Source organism: Ascidiella aspersa, chromosome 6 (assembly GCF_963924565.1).
Source record: "Ascidiella aspersa chromosome 6, kaAscAspe10.2, whole genome shotgun sequence".
Classification (NCBI taxonomy): domain Eukaryota; kingdom Metazoa; phylum Chordata; class Ascidiacea; order Phlebobranchia; family Ascidiidae; genus Ascidiella; species Ascidiella aspersa.
The window spans coordinates 22,572,013-22,592,596 of record NC_139452.1 but is presented as its reverse complement, the minus strand read 5'-3'; the positions used below and the strand labels follow the sequence as shown (position 1 = coordinate 22,592,596).

General features: G+C 39.3%; 1 protein-coding gene across 1 annotated transcript in view; it reads right to left on the bottom strand.

The window, feature by feature from the left end:
• The window catches only part of LOC146140822 (uncharacterized), a 29,968-nt gene extending 10,233 nt beyond the window's left edge, over window positions 1-19,735 (bottom strand). The window contains exons 1-20 of the mRNA XM_083391262.1: window positions 19,425-19,735; window positions 19,077-19,216; window positions 18,405-18,843; window positions 17,320-17,589; window positions 16,433-16,595; window positions 15,407-15,485; window positions 14,070-14,304; window positions 12,788-12,957; window positions 12,162-12,345; window positions 11,942-12,083; window positions 11,413-11,586; window positions 10,429-10,630; window positions 7,347-7,505; window positions 7,103-7,218; window positions 6,818-7,009; window positions 4,777-5,009; window positions 3,773-3,953; window positions 2,971-3,067; window positions 1,452-1,695; window positions 882-969 (exon numbers count right to left, since the gene is read on the bottom strand). Of these exons, the coding sequence (XP_083247388.1) occupies window positions 882-969; window positions 1,452-1,695; window positions 2,971-3,067; window positions 3,773-3,953; window positions 4,777-5,009; window positions 6,818-7,009; window positions 7,103-7,218; window positions 7,347-7,505; window positions 10,429-10,630; window positions 11,413-11,586; window positions 11,942-12,083; window positions 12,162-12,345; window positions 12,788-12,957; window positions 14,070-14,304; window positions 15,407-15,485; window positions 16,433-16,595; window positions 17,320-17,589; window positions 18,405-18,843; window positions 19,077-19,188 (3,480 nt within the window). The 5' untranslated portion in view covers window positions 19,189-19,216; window positions 19,425-19,735. The remainder of the gene's footprint in view (window positions 1-881; window positions 970-1,451; window positions 1,696-2,970; window positions 3,068-3,772; window positions 3,954-4,776; window positions 5,010-6,817; window positions 7,010-7,102; window positions 7,219-7,346; window positions 7,506-10,428; window positions 10,631-11,412; window positions 11,587-11,941; window positions 12,084-12,161; window positions 12,346-12,787; window positions 12,958-14,069; window positions 14,305-15,406; window positions 15,486-16,432; window positions 16,596-17,319; window positions 17,590-18,404; window positions 18,844-19,076; window positions 19,217-19,424) is intronic.
• Between the last annotated feature and the right edge of the window lie 849 nt (window positions 19,736-20,584).

Sequence of the window (20,584 nt, the reverse complement as noted above, 5' to 3'; positions counted from 1 at the left end):
ACCAGCGCAAATGGTAAGACGTCAAACGGCGAAATTGGTAAGAGTTGAAAGCCTGGTTTAAAGCGTTTTTTCGCTCTGTTGGCCACAGACATGTGACGTTTGAAAAATTGTGTAAAACAGCGGATTTTACTGAAGATTATTTAAAGCATAGTTTAGCTATTTAGGCCACACATACTTGACATGTGAAAAATTGTTTTAAAAACGGATTAGACAAACGAACAACCCCGCTCTATAAGTCAAACACAATGAAAGAATGTTTGAAAATACAGTCCGTAACAATGTTCAACTTATAGCACCCTTTGATCTGCTAACTTGAGCATCGTAACTTTCGGCGATTCGCAATACAAAACAAGACTTAGGACCGTTATTGGATATCGTCGACAACCCGGACACATGTAGAGAAAGACTTTCATTATTTAAATACTATTCCTCCAAGTTTAAATTGCGAGTACAACAAACTAAGTGTTTTTATGCGGGTTTTGTGGGATTTTGAAGGTTTAATTTTAATTTTATTTATTTTTAATATCATGTTTGGTTAAAGTAATATCAAGTTTGGTTAAAACAGTATAAAAGCTGGTTTAGCCACAATTGGATTGATCAACTTTTATAGCGATTTATTAAACCTACTTCGTTTTCGCAAAAAATCTATTTCCAGACGTGTTTGAACGAATTTGATTATTTTATGGAAAGTGCAAATGGCGGTAATGTTTATACACCAAATACGGTAGGTGTATTCATGTTAAACAAGGACATTCCTCAGAATGTCAACTCCTTTTTTTAATGGATGAGAAAATGACGTGTTTAGACATTGCCGCCATTGCACTTTCTGTAAAGAATGCATTAATACTTCAACAATTGTATACAGTGATTGTATAGCAAACCTGAGATTGTGGACCTCGAATGACTGAAGCCGGATAATCACAAAGTAGATCATCGAATGAGCAAACCCATTGTCCAAGTGTGCAGGTACTATAGACGAGAATAAGAATAGCTTAACGTTACCCTTATTATAAAATGAAAAAAGATAATTCCGTCGCCAGGACTTAGATTACCTCAAACAAGTAGTACGAATGAAATTGGTAACATTTCCGTCAGGCACCGAAACCTTAGGTTCGTTATTGAATTTACACAGTCATAGTGTAACACATCGAGCGTATACCGTGTAAAGTTTTAAGCACTGTACTATAAAGAAATCGTATGAAAATAAAACATATTCCGTAAAACTAAAACTAAATTTATAGGTGATATATCATAAAAACGAAATCTATGGAAAAAATAAGGATCTTAGAAAACCTAAGCAAATTCATAAAAAAACAACTCATAATTAGTTAAAAAAACGTGGGAAATTTAAAATATCCTACAAACGTTTACTAATCGTTACTAATACAGCACAAATAAAATTCAAGTAAAAATGAATTGCAACCTTTTTACATAAAAAAACCCTATCTTACCATTGTTGGCAGCTCCTGTAATGCACTTCGCGTGGAGCAAAGAGCATGCCCTTGTAGGAGCAGGGACAGTCAGCCACGCTGATACACTTCCCCTCGTGCTGCACCTTCCTGCTGTTGCAGTAGCAGCCCGGAAGACACTGGTTGTGAGACACGCAAATCGTCTTGTTCTTCACCAGGGTCGGACAGTACCTCAGGCACTTTGGCCCACACTCGTGATAGCTTTGGTTTGCTGGGCAAGTGATTTCTAAATTCGGGTGTGCGAAAAAGAAAACGTTAATTATAGCAATAACTGTCCATAAATTTAAAGTATACACATGACTAGTTATTTTAAAGTACACATCACAAGTACTTTAAGGTAAAATAATTCTTAACCAACTATGAAAAAGTTACACAATTATTCCTTTACGATTATATAGCTGAATTTTTACCTTTGATTATGATTGATGGCTAATTGTAAATATGTCTGCTTTAAGCTTTCATTGCACAAACGATAAACAAACTTTTTTGGTAAAGTAGCAAAACTTACGACTTAAGGTCGGAATTATCTTTTTAAACATCCCGTTAACATCTGTGGAAGAAATCTTCTGTTTATATAGTTGCCTCAATTTTGGTTATTTCTCGACCGGTGACTGGGTAATGTATAGTTTTGAATGTTCAGCGATAAAAATTGTAACCAGATACCAGCTAATAAACCAACGGAACACTCTCGGACACTTAACTAATATCAATATCGGTCCTATATCTAATTTAAAGAACGTTTTGGCAATTTGACTTCGTTTACCACTGAACGTATCGCTATCGGCCTAATAAATTGCCTAAATAAGATCGCCCATCACCAAAACTAATTCGAGCCATGAAATTAACACAAGCCAGACAGTCTCTTTTAGAGTAAGATTTGTTTATGTGGTTATTTTGTTTATTTGGCCTTATTGATAAGCGAACAGCAGTATCCGATCAAACAACGATATGTATCGGAAAATCGAATGTATCGAAAATCTTTATCGGATTAAGGTACGAATTACCGGGCTGACTTGCCAAAAAAATTGCCTGCCAAAAATAAGAAAAATGTCGACGTTTCAATAGTTGACAACCGGAAAATATAGGGAACGCTCTCTGGCCGACCTAAACGTTAACACCCCGGAGCGGTTTAAAGGAAGAATAAAGCTCTAACAGTCTAACGTAAGCGTGAAATCGAGACAATACTTAGGCGCACGTACACTAACGGTCGGCGGGATGTTAATTTGGAAGCGAAAGGTAATCAGCGCTAAACTGTCGTCTCATTGTGCGTCGCGGCGACGGGCAATCAATCACGCGCAACAGTGGCCGTTCTGTGTCCGTTTTCGCGCCGCCGCCTGCTCGCACGCCTGCGGCATTTCGCGGCCACGGCGAGTGGCAAGACGGTAAACAGGAAATCAACATTAAAAGGCCGATGCCGTTGCAACACCGTCGAGAGGCGGCGACGGCGGAAAGCCAACGCTCGCGAAAAGTGCGACTCATTTCAAGGCTTCGTCTCACTTACTGCAAAGGTCGGCGCTTCGCCAGTTCAGCACGACTCCTTTCCGTAGACACTCTTCCGCGTAGGCCGCGAACGCCGTGCAAAGGTAGAGGTTGTTTTCCTAGAAAGAAGAACAGACAAACTTTTGCGCGATGTCTCAACAGGTGGAGTACACTCTAGGGATGATAAGGACTTTGAATTGGAACCTCCAGATGGACATATCAACGTATAATACAAGGATTCTATGCGTTTTTTGTGATGGCTGAAAGTGTTAAAGCGGGAAAATTTATCTTACAAAAATACGTGGATATGTCATCAATAACTATATAGATACTAAACATCTAATAAGCACTTAACACCATATACATTTTATTTGGAAATATTTGAATAAAAGAATTTCACAATGATGTGATATAAAAACAGAACAAAAGCACAACATGTTTAGGCATTATAAAAACATTATCGTACAATGGTGTTGGTTGCAATATTGTCGCAGCCGGGTCTCATCGAACCACTATTTAATATTTTGTTCACAAACAGATTCCAAGATGTATACGCTTGTAGCCTGCTGACAACCACAAGTCTAAAAATGACATGCTAAGCATCGAAGCCGCTAAACCATTTAGGATATGACATCACCTATTCGAAGCGGTGTATATTAGCGCTGCCGCAATTTCGGATCGAATTGATAACGCACCAGGAACAGAATGCATAGTAATCAGGCGATCGGACCGGCGCACAAAAGTGCACTGTTCCAAGCTTTGAGTCCGATTTATCGCGCTCGCCGCGACGAGCACCAACTAAGTTGTGTCGACCGTAAATATACCTGCATGGGAGAAGCGCAGATGTCGCTGGCGCAGGTCGATTTGAAGCGCTCAGGCGAAACGACTCGGTGACATTCGCGGAAGCGTTCCTCGTCCAGATAGGAACACACGTCACGGGCACGAGTCCTCTTGGCTGCCGCAACTCGTGTACAAGAGTTGTCCACCATTCGCACGTATGAGCAGCTATAGGCCATAGTTGTGAAAAATAGAAAAAAATATTGGGGTACACTATGCACGGATCTGTATTGTGGTTGAGAATAAATTGCAAAGCCAAAAAGGTCAATATATCTACATCATCTTGATTAAGACATTTCAATACGAACTACATTAACTGAAGATGATAGTATCGAAACGTCATAATCAAGATGATGTCGACCGACCCGACCTTTTTTGGGTTTGCAGTTTATTATCAAGTTAGAAAAAAATATTGATTCGAAAAAAGGCAAAATAGTCGCCGAAGCGCACTTCTTAAATCGATAAGATAAATTCTTTGGCGAGGCGGGATAACCGTTTTATCAAGCCCACAGTGACTGCGATCGTAAAATCTAAACAGAAAAAATATATACAAAATAAAATACAAAAATAACACATCGTTGAAGTAGGTAAAATAAAAAAGACTGTAGTTTTCAGGGAGGAGATGTCCCCGGATTTGCTCTGACAAATAAATACCCAAATCGGTGGTCAAATGTAGGAAATACATAAAGGGGGTCCGAGCACAGAAAAAATAAACAAATCTACTTGATCGGAAACTTTTAAATCGCAAGATGAATCTTTAGAGCATAATGGTTGGACTTTTGTAGTAAGACATATTAGAAATATCAAAGCCCATACAGATGCCATGGGCATCATTTTGAATATTTAGAATAGCACGATGTTGAAAATGAATAAAGAGCTATTCCAAACGTTAAAAATGATACCTACTTCTGTATGCAAGATGTACCGATCATGACTTAATGACGTATCTCACATGCAGCAGTCAGTGAGCGCGCACATTTGTTCTACTTACGTGGTGTTGGTGCCTCCTTTGGGCTCGGACCAGCTGTGCGCAAACTGGAGCATGTTGTCGCCTGCCTCGCCGTCCTTGCTCTTGAGATCGTCGTTGTCCATGTCGTTGAAGTTGCCGCAAAGACCGGCGATCTTCCGCTTGTATTGGCCCGACACGAGCACGTACATCTGGAGCGGAATCGCCCAGCGGACTTCCAGCAACTCGCCCACACGCAGCACAAGGTACAGGCCGATCTGTTTGATGAATGGAGCGATAACAGCGGCGCTTAACCGGAGATTCGGGCCGCATCCGGGGCGGGGACTTACTTGTGCCCCACGCCCCATTTCGTCACTTGTGTGCAAAGCGAGGTTTGAATTCGACCCGAATTGGGTTTGTATGTTTTTTTTGTGCGTTACCATGCTCGTAGTACCATTATAAAGTTCAGTCTAATTGGATGAAATGGCAGTTTAAAAAAGTTTACCAGACATTTTCTTGTGAGTTTTGCTGACGATTGATTACAAAGCCTGAAAAACCATCCTTTTTATCTTTCTCCACGTTTTTTAGTCAATGAAGTTTTTTTCATATTTATTTGTATAGTTTGAGCGTTACAATGTTCGTAGTACTATAGTACCACCATAAAGTTCAACTTGATCGGATAAGTGAATTAGCAGTTTAAAAAAAAGTATTACCAGACATTTTCTTGAGAGTTTTGCTGACGACTTAGAAGAAAGCCTGAAAAACCCTCCTTTTTATCTTGATCAATGTTTTTTGGTTAATAAAGTTTTTATACATATTTATATAGTTTGGGACAGTGTCCGTCTTCTAGAAATACTTTTTGTATTTTCAAGAAATTGTGCGCTTAAAAAAAATACACATTTCCCAAACAAAACCCTTGATCCGTCGAAGATAGAAAACGGAATTTTGATGAAAATCTAAAGAAATCTACCACAACGAAATTGAAGACAAAAAGCGTTTCATTCAACAGACTAAAAAAACAACATAGTGCATTACACCTTATACCTCGATATGTCAACAGATATTTTATCCTAAATTCAATTACACACTGTGCCACCAACTTCGCTCATTAATACACACTTTGTTTGAAAGCTCTTACTCCATCTGGCGTAAAATCCACAAACATTTCTTCGCGATACAGTAACTACAGTCATTAGAAAGTCATTTTGACACAACGAATTTTAATAAGAATATATTAATTTTTCAATTTAATTTTTTTTTTTATTGTTTATTTAAAGTTCAAACGGTTCAGATAGCAACTGAAGACAACATCTAGCTAAGGTGAATAGAAAAATCACAATATCATTTGTTTTAAACTAGAAAATGTGAATTGTCAACAGTCTGGTGACCATGGTTTATGATATAATTTTTAAAGAAACTAAAAACATTGTTCGTATAGACATATTAGTTTCGCCATCAAGTAAAAATTGTTGCACGTTTAAACTCATATTTAAAACCGTACTAAGGCCAGTTAAACTTTATGGTAAATCACTTATCCTTGAATATTTACCGTATAAACGCGACTGCTAAAGTTTCTCGCTTCATTTACTTCACGAAGGCACTGTGAGTCAGCCATTAATGCTGCCCACACCTCATAAATTAGGTAGGGTCTGACACATGTAAGTTAAAAGGCGAGGCTGAATAAACTAAATGCCACTTCGAAGAAATTCAGCAAGCTTAGTGTAATCCTACCGAAAGTAGCTTTATACTTTGTACATTCAGCCTTTAGGCAATGTAGTATTTATTGTATTCTGTACATTAAAAAACTAAAGATCAAACCGAAATTAGTTTGTTTTATATGATAGATATTTATATCGAATGTATCTGGTTTTGTTTTTGTAAACTAACTTCGTATACGCTTTGGCCCGACTTTTATTTTCCAACATGGACGCCTGCTGGTTATTCTCAACAAGAAAGAAAGCAAACTTATCCCCACCACATTAGCTTTAAAGGAAAGCACTCGACGAGCGGTTGCTTTGTGATAATGCTATTTACTTTCGCCGCGCAAACGAGCGGACAGATTTTGATCTGAGGAAAGATAACTGACCTGGGCGACTGTAAGCATGTTGGGTGTTCCCACCGCCGACACGTATGGAATTGTAATCGGCACGCGGTTAATTAACACCGACCGATCACGGCGTATCTCCACGTACGCCGAAAGACTAGGAAACCTCAGTAGGACCGTGACGCTCTCTGTGCAGCTTAAGTGAACCCCGCATGCAACGCTGTACTGGACAATCTACAAACGAAAAAACATACTGACAAACCGCTTCGACAATATCCGTTCTGTTCCCTACAGCAGCATTGTGCATTGTTCATTGTACAAACGTACCTTGAAATGCTCCGAGAAAGTGTCTGTTGAGAGAATGTAGCCGCAATCCCCTTGGAAATTAAAATGGTAACCGTCGTAGGTGGTATAGCTTGCGTCTCCGTAGCTTGAACAAACACCTGCGAAAGCAGGACCCATTCAAGATTTATGCTCGTATATACATCAAAGGGTGATGCAGACTTTAAGCAGAAAATACAATGTTACAAAACATGTAATGATAGGTATTGCTAATATATAAGGCTTGTACCTGGACAAACCTGCAATTTGCAATTCTTCACTATTTTGCGCTTGCCCCTGCACGTGAACTTGTTTGATTGGTGCCCGGAGCAGTGTCTTGTTTTGCTCCGGGTTGCAGCGCCACAAGACGCACTGCACTTTGACCACGAAGACCAACGTGAAAACCTGCCTGCGAAAATGACGATATGCATTATCAAGAAGAACTTGAAATGGTAGCATTTGTCTGCCAAACTATAACTACTAAACCCGTATATTAACAAGTCCAACAAATAAAGCGCAAAACAAAATTGTACATTTATCACCTAATATGTTCCATCATAAAGCATATAGTAGCAATCCAAATGACGTTTTTTGGTTTGGTCCTTATAAGCAAGAGATCCAACAGTAGATTATGAACACAAACAAAACAGTAAATTGACTGCTTCATCAACCACACGATCTAAACATCAGTCCTTTATTATAGGTTTGTTGACAAGACTACCGCACTTATCCGTGCATTGCGCTATCTATTTCCGGTAGTGCTTTACCCATTATCTGAAACGTTTCACATTATAAACTTTAAACCAAGCGCTGAACCAGTCAAATAACTAGTCAATTAATTGTTCATAAATTTTCGCTGAAGTGCGAAAAATGTTTTTGTCATTCTTTTGTTCCTTAGATAAGGATTTGGAAAATTAATGCGATAACTTGTTACGTTGTATTGATGTTTATCGTTTTCTCCAAAATGTCAATGCACGATTTGATTAATATACTTGTTCATTTCAAATATACCTCTTAATACAAAGTAGCGTATTGTTTGCAGGGCAATTTATAAAGCGACTGTAGGCGAAAATGTTACCAATCAAGAAAGCGGTTTGCTGATCTTTATTGAAGGCGATTAAAATTACGTCACAAGAAACGCCTTTCTCAAATAATAATAATCTATTTACGGCTGGTTTTGGGATTTAGGTCTCTCTAGAGAAGCTGACGTAATAATTTAATCCAGTGTTTCTTTCATTTCGAAGGATATTACAAGATTGTAAATCCACAATTATTGTTTCGACGCGTGACTCAAGATTTAAAGCAGTCAATGACAAAAGTCCTATGTTCGTTGTACGTCTCTGTTTAGATCTGGTTATTGTGTCTGACCTGAATTGCTAGTTTTGTTAGAGTATTTTGCTGTTACTGATCAGGAATTAAGGTCGACTTTTATCTTGCAAGGTTCAAGGTGATTTCTATTATCGCATATTCAGTTCAACATAGGTTTACACTTATGGAAATAAAACTTACACGAAATTCGAACCATGTAAGTACCCCCCGAAGAGCCACCAGCGCTGCGTAGGATCACGCCCCAAGGCAGGGAGCTATCAAAAGTGTTAGCCCACGTCATCAGACCGCAAAGACGGAACAGATCACGAAACGAAATCGACTCTACGACCGAGAGGGCAAGAAAAGCGAAAATAACAGGCGAGATGCGGAAGCAAAAACGACCGCAAGTTTACCGGCATCACTCGCTGATGGATGACGGTGCGTTGCCATTGTCAACCTAATTCAACAACGGCGGGTAGAATGCACGTTGGTGGCGCGCCCGCCGTACCACCAACGCCTGTAAGCCCGTCGAAATATATTATCTGCTTTATTCGGCGGCGCGGAATTAGCTCTAAACAGAAATCCGTGATGTATATGCGCGGTCGACGGTCGTGCAACCGTCCTGTAAGCGTCTTATCGTTTTAAGTAATGCTGATGAAAAGGCGGCGGCCACTCGAGTGGAAAAGGGTGCAGCGACGTTTGGTGACAAACGAAAAACATTGGAAAACCGCAGACGCTTTACGACGTGGACCTGTGTGTCAGAAATAGCAGTTTTGTCAATACGTGCGGATGCGGTGGGGATTTTACGATAAAGCTTGATATTTCCAGCATTTGTCTTAGATCTTCTCAAGACTTAAACGCTGTTTATGAATAAAAGTGTTATAAGCAGGCTTGCTTTCCGCTTCAGAACTTCGCTCGTAGAAATGCTGTTGCTGAAGAACAATTAAACATCGCACAAGCAAAACAAACTCAAGCATTAATTCGATTAGGGAAATTAGCATAATGTAATGCTTTGAAGTATTCAATAACTAAATTGAAACGATGCTTTTGATGTTCAGAGAGCCTTAGAATTTAGGGTAGTCCGAAATGAACCTCTGGCAAAAAGGATGCCAAATGACACTGCAGAGCAGTGGTTCTCAACCTTTTTTAGCTTACGGACCGGTAAAATTAAAAAAAAAAGTGTGCGGACAGGTAGACCTTTAAAAATAAAACTCAACCCAAGATCTAATTACGACAAAAGTATGCAACTTAAAAGCTAATAACGGAAACTTCAATTTAATGAGCAATCTGCTGCTGTCTTTTTGATATCATACGCGTTATACGTGGTTCTATTGAAGTTTTTCATATACAACTGGTCTTAAAGTTTAAGACTTGAACGAGTTGTAGCCTATTTTTAAACAGTTGGGCACAACACTTGTAGCATTGTGACCTACGACCAAAGTAGACATTAACTCTATGTTACGTCACAATACAACAAATAGCAAAACTGGCGAAGTTCTAAATTTGATGGACAAACCTTCAACATCTTTCATTTTGCACTTGAGACATAAAATTGTAATATGTTTCCGGTTCCGGTCCGCGGACCGGCGGTTGAGAACCACTGCTGTAGAGCACTATTATATTGCATTTGCATATACCAGTGGTCTCAAACTGTGGGCCATGGCCCAGTACTAGGCCACCAAGACATTTTCACAAAGCCATTTGAACAGATTCTACAGTTTTGTTATACTGCAGATATTATGCGCTTTGTTTTGAAACACAATATGTATTTAGCAAGAAAGGTCATTGTCTCCCAACAATGAGTTTTAGCTGCTGTGTTGGAGATAGCAGTTCAAATTGGGTGAATAGCAAAATTGCCAACCATTTTTCAAGCGAATTTGGGTTTGTTTTTTTCTGAGTTTACAGTTTCGAGTTAGAGGAAGCGCTTAATAACATCTTGAAAGCACATGTGAGCCACTAATCGCTATTAAATAGACATTTCGACCACAGCCCCCCCAAAAAGTTTGGGAACCCCAGGCCTATACCTTTGAGTGTAAGTTGTGCAGATCTCTTCATAGGCTCGTTGTCACCTTGATCAACAGAGCAAGTGTAGGTACCGGCGTCTCGAACCGAAACTTTTCGCACTACCAACTGGTAAGTCTGCTTCACAATACGCCGGCCGTTTGCCATTAGAGGGCGCCCGTCCTTGTACCACGTGACTTTCGTAGTAGGCAGGTGATCGAATATCTGCCGAATAGGTCAGAAGTGAAAACAATATATTTTCAGCGTAATTCTCCAGGCGTTAGTACCAGGGAACGAACCTCAGACAAAACATAGTGATAACAATTTGTAAATAGTGCAGTAGACTTCTTAGTTGTGAATTTTTCTAGAGTCCCAGGCACCCTTTAAGGTTTAAACCGAATCGGTTGAATCAAATAATAGTATTTCATTGGTAGAAGTTACATTTTACCAACTTTTGACATTGCATCAACAATTCCTACAACTAGGCTATACAGTACGCCGTGTTGTACTTTGGCATGTCGAAAAAACCTTGTCGGGTTCAGACCATAGATTTATTCCATACCAAGTCAAACCCAAAGTTGGGCCCCTTCCACAATCCTACCAATTTAAAAATATGTAAAACTTTTTTATATGTGTGTTGTTTGGTATATAACTTTGGAGCCACCAGCGACTCGCGAAAGCACTATGCGGGACTATTGTTTACTTAACCTAAACAAAAAAAATCTATTGGACTTTAAGCGTCGGCTCCCTTGCCGGGTGTATTAGAAACCATACTCGGCCACACCTGTTTTAAAAGGTAGAGTTTTCTATGAGCCGGCTACACCTTTCTACATTATAAAGTGGTACCAAATAAAACGTTTGTATATTTTAAAGAGGTACTAGAAAATAGAAATATGCCAGTATGTTTTGAAAAATATACTAGAAGCAAAAAAAAAACTCTGCTAAACGACAGCTTTGCAACTCCTTGCACATCACAAAGTTTGTCAATAAAAACGTTGAACCTTTACCCGGCATGGAAATATAGCAGTGCGTCCTCGTCTTATGACCAAGTTGACTGGGTGCCGGCGAAACGAGACGCTAGTTGGCGGCGGCAACTTCACGACCACAGTAACTTTTTTGAAGCTGTATCCCGCCTTGTTTTTTGCAACACATAGATACACGCCGGCGAACGAGCGGCTAATCTGAAAAAATAAGTTGGCGACGTTGTTGTGTGCATCACTTAATTGGACTGACTGTTTTGTGGATTTATTTTAAATGAGATTTTCTGAAAAAAATAATTGTTATCCTTGGCTTTTTTAGAACACGCGGCCTACAATAATAATATCCATTAACGTTGGTATTTTTTGCGTTTCTGTCGCTTTGTGTTTTTCAACACCTATACTACACTAATCACCTTTTGAGGACCTTATTAAAAATCTATTTTTACTAAGCACCGGTAATATCTTAAGTTCATCGTCGCTTATCGACTTGTAGAAAATTAGGAGCTTATAAAATCGGGTAAAATGTGTGTAAAGGTTTGCATCAGCCAATACTTACGTTGACCAGGTGCAGCCGAAACACCCCAGCGGGCTCAATCGAAACGCTGTAGCCGGGCGGTAGTTTTGATCTAAACTTTATCCACGCGGTTCTGGGCGGAGGCATGCCGTCTGTGACGCAGTCCATCTCAGCGGTAGGGCTCCTGAGGTCGAAAAAGACGAGCAGTCGTTAAACAGGCGGGCGAAGGGATTAGCGCTGCCGGGTCTATAATGCATCTTACCCCAAGGTCAGAGATATGGTGTCGGGCAAGGTAACCACAGGTGGCGAGATGACGTCAACCCGTGCCACTGAGCTTGCCGTCCAACCGTCGAAATCACGCCTCGCCACGCATGAGTACAAGCCGGATTCATTTCGGGTGACGTTGTTTAAAAATAGCCGCGACAGCCGGTTGCCGTTTGCTCTTTCTGCCGAGTGACAAAACATACAGAGGTTGACGCTTGCCCTTTTCGAAACGACTCCGACATCAAGGTACCGTCAAAGTTGCCCGCAATAGCTCACTAATCTATCCACAACGTTTATATACTTTACTCCAAAAATCGTATCTGAATGAGAGGTGTTAAAACAAATTTTGTTGAACTCTTCTTATACAGAAGTGGATAAAAATGGCTGTAACAAATGCAAACATTAATTTGATTTATGTTTTTTGAAAGTATATTACGTAGATGATCCTGCTTCAATTTGATTCGGTGAACACGATGTTACGATTCCATTTATACCGTACTTATCTACGAATAAAGTCGGATCCGTACTGTGTGTCCCGTATATGCAATTTTATTTAAGTTTTTTTTTTTAATTGTTGTTATTTTTCATAATCGGAAGCACACAGAAGTTGTATCCGCAGCATACCTGTTCTATATGCGGCATTGGGCGGCGTCGACCAGCGTATTTCTGGCAGTGGATTTCCGGTAACGGCGCACGTCAGGACTGTTGAGTTCCCTTTGAATATCGTCCTATTGCTGGGAGTCCGGGTCATCTCAGCAATGGCGAAGCATTTCCATTCGCCTCTCCTACACGTACTGTAGAACGCAAACAGGCCCGGTATATAACTTTTTGCGCCACGATCCGTCGTCGTGGAAAACGTTATGGGGATAATCGCTTCAATGTGCGTTCTGCTACACAAGTCAAATTGGCCGACTCTTGAGCGAGCGAAACATGAAATGCGTTTATTTTCGTATATTGTCAACAGATTGAACGACGGTAAGCAGAACGTCTCCAGTATCGATGAAAATCAAAGCAGCTCTTTTAGCATATATTTTCTGCATTTTTTCATTCTTGTTTGAAATACAAAATACGCAGGAATACCAACTTATTGACACCAGCGTTGTAAACAGGTGATTTTGAAATGACTTAAGTCCCAGTCAAGTCATTTAAAACAATAACTTAAGTCCAAGTGAAGTCTTTTGCAAAAATAACAAGTCAAGTCCCCGTTCAAGTCATCGGTTGCCCAAGTCAAGCCCCAGTCAAGTCATTATGAGGGCAAGTCAATTTTAAGTCATGCCATTGACATAAAGGTAAACTGTTAACTGTTAAACTCTTAAATTTGGCAAACTTGACCGATTATAAGCAACAATTTAACTAAAAAAATAACACAAACGCAATATACAGCAATAGAAGTGTTTAATGTGCAAAACATGAAATATATCTTAACGAAAGTCATTTGACAATATGACACAAGTCAAAGTCAAGTCATCTGTCCAAAAGACTTAAGTCCAAGTCAAGTCATTTTGGTCAAAAGACTTAAGTCAAGTCAAGTCATTTGTAAACAGTGACATAAGAGCACTTAAGTCAAGTCAATGCCAATGACTTAAGTCATTACAACACTGATTAACACTATAGGTTTTAAAATTAATCATTAGCAATGACTCATATTACTATTGAGGTATTTATCAGACCGAAACTCGAATGTGCTGCGATAGTTCGAACAGTTTTTAATGATTTATTGCGGGGTTCATGTGAGTCATGTCATGACACCGTGCCAGGTGCGCTTTTTCCACTCCGCCCCAAAAACAAAGCACCCCGTCTTTTGCGCGAGGAGGTTAAACGAATTCCCCTTGGCCAACCACCAAGCGATAACTGGAAACACGTCAAACCCTCACACACAAACACAAGGGCACCAGCCAGAACTCACCACATTTCGTTGTTGATGAATTTCTGCTGGGCGGCGGCGTAGTGCGTGCTGCCGATTCTGCACGAGCAGTTAGACACCGGTACGCACTGCCCCCGGTCAATCACCTTGCCCACCGGGCAGTGGCAGCCCCTGACGCACATGGCCGCGCAGGAATGCAGCGACAAGCGCTTGGTGTTGGTACACTTCTGCTCGCAACTTGGCCCACACTCCATGAACACCCGTCCGCCGCTGCACGCTGCGTGGTATAAGGTCGCCGTTTAATTGACTTTTTTATAGTACTACAATACAGGTGCCGGCTGGGTTTCGCACGTATAATGACTAGCTGTTTGGGTGTTTTTTACCAATAAACCAAGCTTTCTGTTGCGACAATAAAATTTATTCTCAAGTTTGCATTGATATTTTATTAAAATCGATATTATAATAGAATTAGAAAAGTATATAAAAGTATGACGGATTCTAACTAAAAGTGATATTTGGCGTAAATTTGTAAACAGTTAATGAACACGACACAAAAAATGCCATTAATTTAAACTATAATAAACACTACTTAGGTTTGTGAAAAAAGCCTTGGCTTACTTGAGTAAAAGTTTAAAAGTTATTACGGAAAAAACAGATATATTAAAATCATGCAAAATCGCCTAATCTTAGGTAGAATTGGTTTCAAGTGATTTAGGTACGTCTTTCGTTTGCATATATTCTTTTTAGAACGTATTCTTTATATTTATAGTATGGTTTAAAATTGGCCACAACAAAATTTAAAATAATGCAAACAAAAATGCAAGACACTAAAACTAGCGAATGATAAAAAACAAATATAACTTGTTGTTTAGTAAAATTTTGGTTCTTTGTTTTCTTTAGAAATTTGTTGAACGAATATATGAGTAATATGATTACGTGACTTTTATAAATGCCTTTTTTATGGAATGCACATTTCCTTTTATACCCGAGTACGTCCTTACCTTTTTCGTAACATATATATGTCCCATGTTCTTATTTTAAATACTAAAAAGTTCAGTATAGGCTTACTTGCCATTTTAGCTTTCGCAATCTTGCGCTTACTCATTTGGATTGCCTTATTTATATTTAGCCTATGAGCAGTCAGTTTACCAAAAAAGAAACAAACCCTATTAGCGCAATCTTCGTTTATAGCTTGAATGCAATTACTAAACGATTAAAAACAATATAAAAAATCAGGAAAAAGTCTCACTTTTCCCATTAGATTACACAGTGACGCAGTTTTGCTAAAAAAGCACATAAATTCCTGAAGGACAAAAAAAAAACTGGACGCAATAAGAATATCACAGCTTTCTTGGTTAACATAACGACAAAAAGCTTACCGACTGCAGGTAAACTAAAGCATTGTTTTGGAGCGGACGCCGCTTGTCCATCCGATACCACCAAAGAACGAAAGCTCACCTGCGAAAAAATAAGAATAAAGTACTTAATTAAACACCGTCAAAACAGCTATTGCGTAATTATTTTTGTTCTACACTGGTTCACCTACTTTTCACTGTAGATCTTATTCAACATTCCCGGAGGGATTTAAATGTTTCACATATTTGGGTTTAACCGTTTTTGCCACACATGTGTTTTCCCAAATGGCCGATTTGACATTTTGTTGAGCGATGGTTGGACTACGTTAAGCTCGTATTTAACGTTGAGTAATCCGTGTACCAGGTACAGTTTAATTTTTGCTTGTATATTTAACTTTTGAAATTGTATTGAACTAACGCGGTAAAACAGAAACGCTACGAAATTATGCAACTCTTCGAGCACTTTACCACAACCAATATATATCACTGCTAATAAAAGGCTTGAATATATAAGTCACCTAAATGTTAAATGTTTCTACAAATATTTTTTAGACTTTTCTGTCTTAGACAAAGTCAGTCATTAATAAGTTCTAGTCATTTAAAAGAGAAATATATTTCGCCACAAAATAAGGCATCGTCAGTCTCTTAATTCGAATGATTCTAAAAAGTTAGTGCATCATTCGAATAAAGAGACTGATGATACCTAATTTTATGGCGAAATATATTTCTCTTTTAAATGACTAGAACTTATTAATGACTGAGTATGTAAACCGAAAATCAAAAGTATGTAAACCGAAAATCAGTTTGTTTTGATGTTAAATAATAAATAGGCCTACACTTGGTCCCATTGAAATAGATCATGTTTAAATAAGATTATATTACGTAAGATCAAAACAAACTGATTTTCGGTTTACTAAGTTCTATATGTGTAACTAAAATTGTTTGTTTTTAACCATTCGAATTCAGGCAAATTCTATTATTCAAAAGAAAAATCTGATTGTACTGTTGGTAAAAGGTATAAATTACTTAATTTTTAGAATATTTACTGACTTGTACGGGTCTGTCGATCGAGGGTGTGTGTGTTAGAAGTCGAAACACGTGAAAGAAAGTGTTGTTAATTGAACGATTGAGCAACGAGGGAATAATTCTTGTATGGCTGCAATTCAGCCAGAAATCAACGATGTTTAATTCGTAGTCTATGCGCGTAGCCAACCTGAAAGACAAAGCGCCGACGATAATTCATGCAAATCGCTGTTGCCAAAGGCCGGATTAACAGTTCGCAGTGCCTGCGGCAACTACAGGTCGGGGGCCAAGGTATGCGAATAAATCAGAGAATCTGAGAGTAAATCGGTAGTTTGGCGGAACAAAAAAATCTAACCCAAACGACGTAATGGAAAGAATTTTTAACGGAAACAAACAATTACCAAACCTTTTCGGATTAAAATTTCGTTGAAAAGTTGGAAATAGTTACACAAAAAAGTTTGGGTCTCTTTAAATCTAAACACGTTTTATTATTGATTTTAAAATTTGCTTTATAGTAAATAAGATTTGCGCATAAAGGTTATCAAGTCAATATTATTATTATTCGACAACGAAAAAGAGATTCAGATGAACTTAAGTGATTTACACAGGAATATGTGTTCATTTTGGGTTACTAAAATAACTGTGTTATGCGGTATATATGATATTGGTTAGACTATATTAAATTTTGTATCAAACCTTGCAATTTTAAATTACTATACTGAAAAGGGCATATCTCTATTTAGAACAAAAAAAACCTTTCGACTCAAAGACTTAAGTCTATTCATAAATAGCATGTATGATAGGATTACGTCACATCACTTGGTATGTTTTTCGAATTGGTAAGATTTATTAATAAGTTTTGCATTAGGGCGTTTCGGTATTACAACATATGCTTTAAAACTTGTTCAGCCTACTTATTCCAGTCTCCGAAGCGAAATCCTTCGGCGAGAAGGTTAATGGTGAACTTTAACTTTTCGCCTGAAATCGTGCTGTAGTATTCCAACTGGAGGTTGTAGCTGTGGTTGAGCATTTTGCAATACAAGCCGAACCAAGTTGGCGAGTTTTGGTCTCGGCCCTTCGACTTTCTCTTCGATTTGCGACTTCCAGTCGTCTTAGTAAGCGGTACTGAACGCCGTCTGGTCCAGCGCCGGTAATTATCCATCGAACGTCCGGTTATTATGTACCTGTTTCAAGTGCGATTATTTTAATTGAAGCAAGGTTTTGAAAGGTTTAAAAAAATACAAAAAAAAATACCTTTAAAGTTTATAAAAAAACCGAAAGGATAGACAACACAACCACGAGTGTGACAGACTGCACCAACAAGAACTTAAACGCTATTTCCGAAGGTAAAACGCTACCGTCGGATCACCTATATTCAGTTTTGGAAGCTTTTTTGAGTGGATAATTAAAAAAAAACATTGTCGTTTGTGTTTGCCGTCTAACTCGTGTCTGTAACTACCTTAACATTTGGGAAATCAGTTGAACCAACATATGTAACGGGGCGAGCTATTTTTAGCCTCTAAATCGGTCGGCCCACCCAAATTTGTAGCTGGAATTCGCTCACTTCTCCATACGCGAATGTTGTAATCTCTCCAAATCGAATGTTTCCGGATAGGGACAAACTCTTGCCAGCCTGCTGAGGTTTAAGGTGTGAAAGCGCGATGGGCAAGTGTGGAGGATTAGGGATCGGATTTAGCGCTTTCAAATTATGGGGTTAGGTCTCGGGTGGGTTGTGCCGGGGGAAACGGTTTGCGGCCGTGTTTACACAATATACTGTGACGCAAAGGCGCCACACCAAACGTTACTGCACTCATTGTGGGTCGTCCAAAAGGTTACCTTTAATCTGCAAGGATTCAGGGAGGTTTCAAGTAGTGACATGACGCTACACGAAACTAGTTTTAACGACTGGGTTTGTAACAGACTTGTTACGGCGCTGTGCTTCACGCCTATAAGTGTTGTTGTGATCACAATAAGAGTGGGCAGTGAAAAAGCCACTCACCCGCTGCCTGAAGAGTTGTCGATCCGGAATTCCATTTCAAAACCGATATGACCACCGGAAAGGATTTGATTTACCTCAAGAGTTCCACTTGAATCGCTCGCGTTGGCGGCGTTGCCCAACGCCTCGGAACTGTCTTGCTGCGGTATGTACGGAACTTTTAAAAGTCGCAGCAGTTTGCGCGACATGCTTGATTGTAGCCGAGCACCTGAGCCTAACTTGTACGACCCTTTTGCGTGAACGGCATCGGTACCGCGCCCGGCTTGAGCCTGCTGGCTGTTCATACGCGAATGTATCAACCACAAGAAGTTAAATCCAGGTGCCGAAAGCTTTTCGTGGTCGGAGAAGTTTGTGCGATCGACAAAGTCGAACGGCAGGCCTATGTCGAGGTGTTTGTTGTAGGCGATTGAAACTAAGCGAGGTCGGGTTTGTGCCTGCACATCTGAAATCATGCATAAAATATAGACTGGGTTACGTACTGCATTTTAAATAAAACCCATTAGAAATTGGCCATGGTTACACATCATATAGTTGACTAATATGTGTTTGATTTAAACCGAAATAAATTTCTGTTACCGTTTGTAGCAGGTTTTCCCTGCAATATGCTGTTGCATTGTGTCGAATTGTTCCTTACAAATAATAATCATCAATCAAAGCAGAAAAGAAGCAACTTACTTGGTATTGTCAAAAGAGTAAGAAAGGTCAAAACATTGCACAGCCATCGAATGGAACGAATCAGAAAACGATTGCTTGTCGAGCACCGCCAACAAGATGCCAATATAATCATGATTTAATGATCAGACTTTTGCCAATATCTGTCACAAAAACACAATTACAGAATAATCACGTTTCCCTTGAATGGCGATATTTAAACTAATGCAGCAGACAGGCAGAAAAACAAGTAAACGACCGTCTTGGTGTTACTTTTATCCACACTACACATATTGTGATTGACAATTTACAAATAGATGCGGATAAGAGGTTATATATATTAATGCCAGCCAAGTCAGTAAAGCAACAAACCTTGCAGTTCGAGAAACTTCTTCGTTAAATTGCAACGAGAAGGCGAAACCACTGGCAACACTCCAATGAGCTATGGATTGAAATTAAGTCATTCAATCATATTCCTGTGTAAATCACTTCTGCGCAACAGAAGCGTTTAGGTATACGGAAATCGCCAATGTTTTGGTTGTCTTAGCAAAATAAAACTCGCCGGCCTTATAACGAGAATCACGCTACATCAAAATTCCTAATTTCGTATAGCAACCTGGCTAATCGCTTGCTCTGCTATCTATCACTCGTCGAAGGAAACCTATACTATCTCTGTGTTCACCGACAACAAAAGCAACTGGCTACCTCATCAAGCGCGTCTCTGTGCGGCCTTGGTGAGGACCACCAAGCGAGAACAAACGTCTACAGGACGCTAGCTGCGACTCAGAGACGTTGTCGGATCTGCTTGAATGAGACAGTCACGCACCAGGAATCGAACGAAAAAACGGTTGTCGACAATGTTTCTGCACTGTTACTCGATGCAAATGCGATTTGGCCGGACATCTGTTGACATTTCGAAAAGCAAAGTGGATCTCGTACTTTACTGACCTGCGCTAACGTCGCACCGCCTATCGGTAATTGAATTATTGTCTACTTGTAAAAACAGGATCAATGCTCCTACTCTATCGACAGCGTTAGATATATTCAACCAATTTCACCGTTTCGTACTCAACGTTACAATACTCTGTCCGGCCATCACCACCAAAAGAGTAGCGCCTTAGTCCAGTGCTTTCAAGATATAATGCTGCAGTACTTAACGCCCAGCAGTTGGTTGCGCTCCAGGCTAGGCGTCAAGGCCAGTGTTTATTTTGCTTACCTCTCTGATCTGCTGATAGTCGCATTAACTAAATGATTTCACTGTTTTTCGGAAGTGATGTAATCATTTTAAAAATATAACTTGGAAAGTTTAACGACCTGAAAGAATTAGAGCAAGTAAATTATTTTGCTGCTTGATTGCGTGTAGAATGTTGTGTGAAAAGATAAACACCGCGACCTTTGAATATTTATCAATACTATAATGCATCGCATACTGGTTTGGACAAATTTTGGATTCATTTCGGTGTTTTTCTTGTCATCCTATGTTTTCATAAATTAAAATTTAACTAAGCTACAAGTAAAATTTAGAAAAAAGA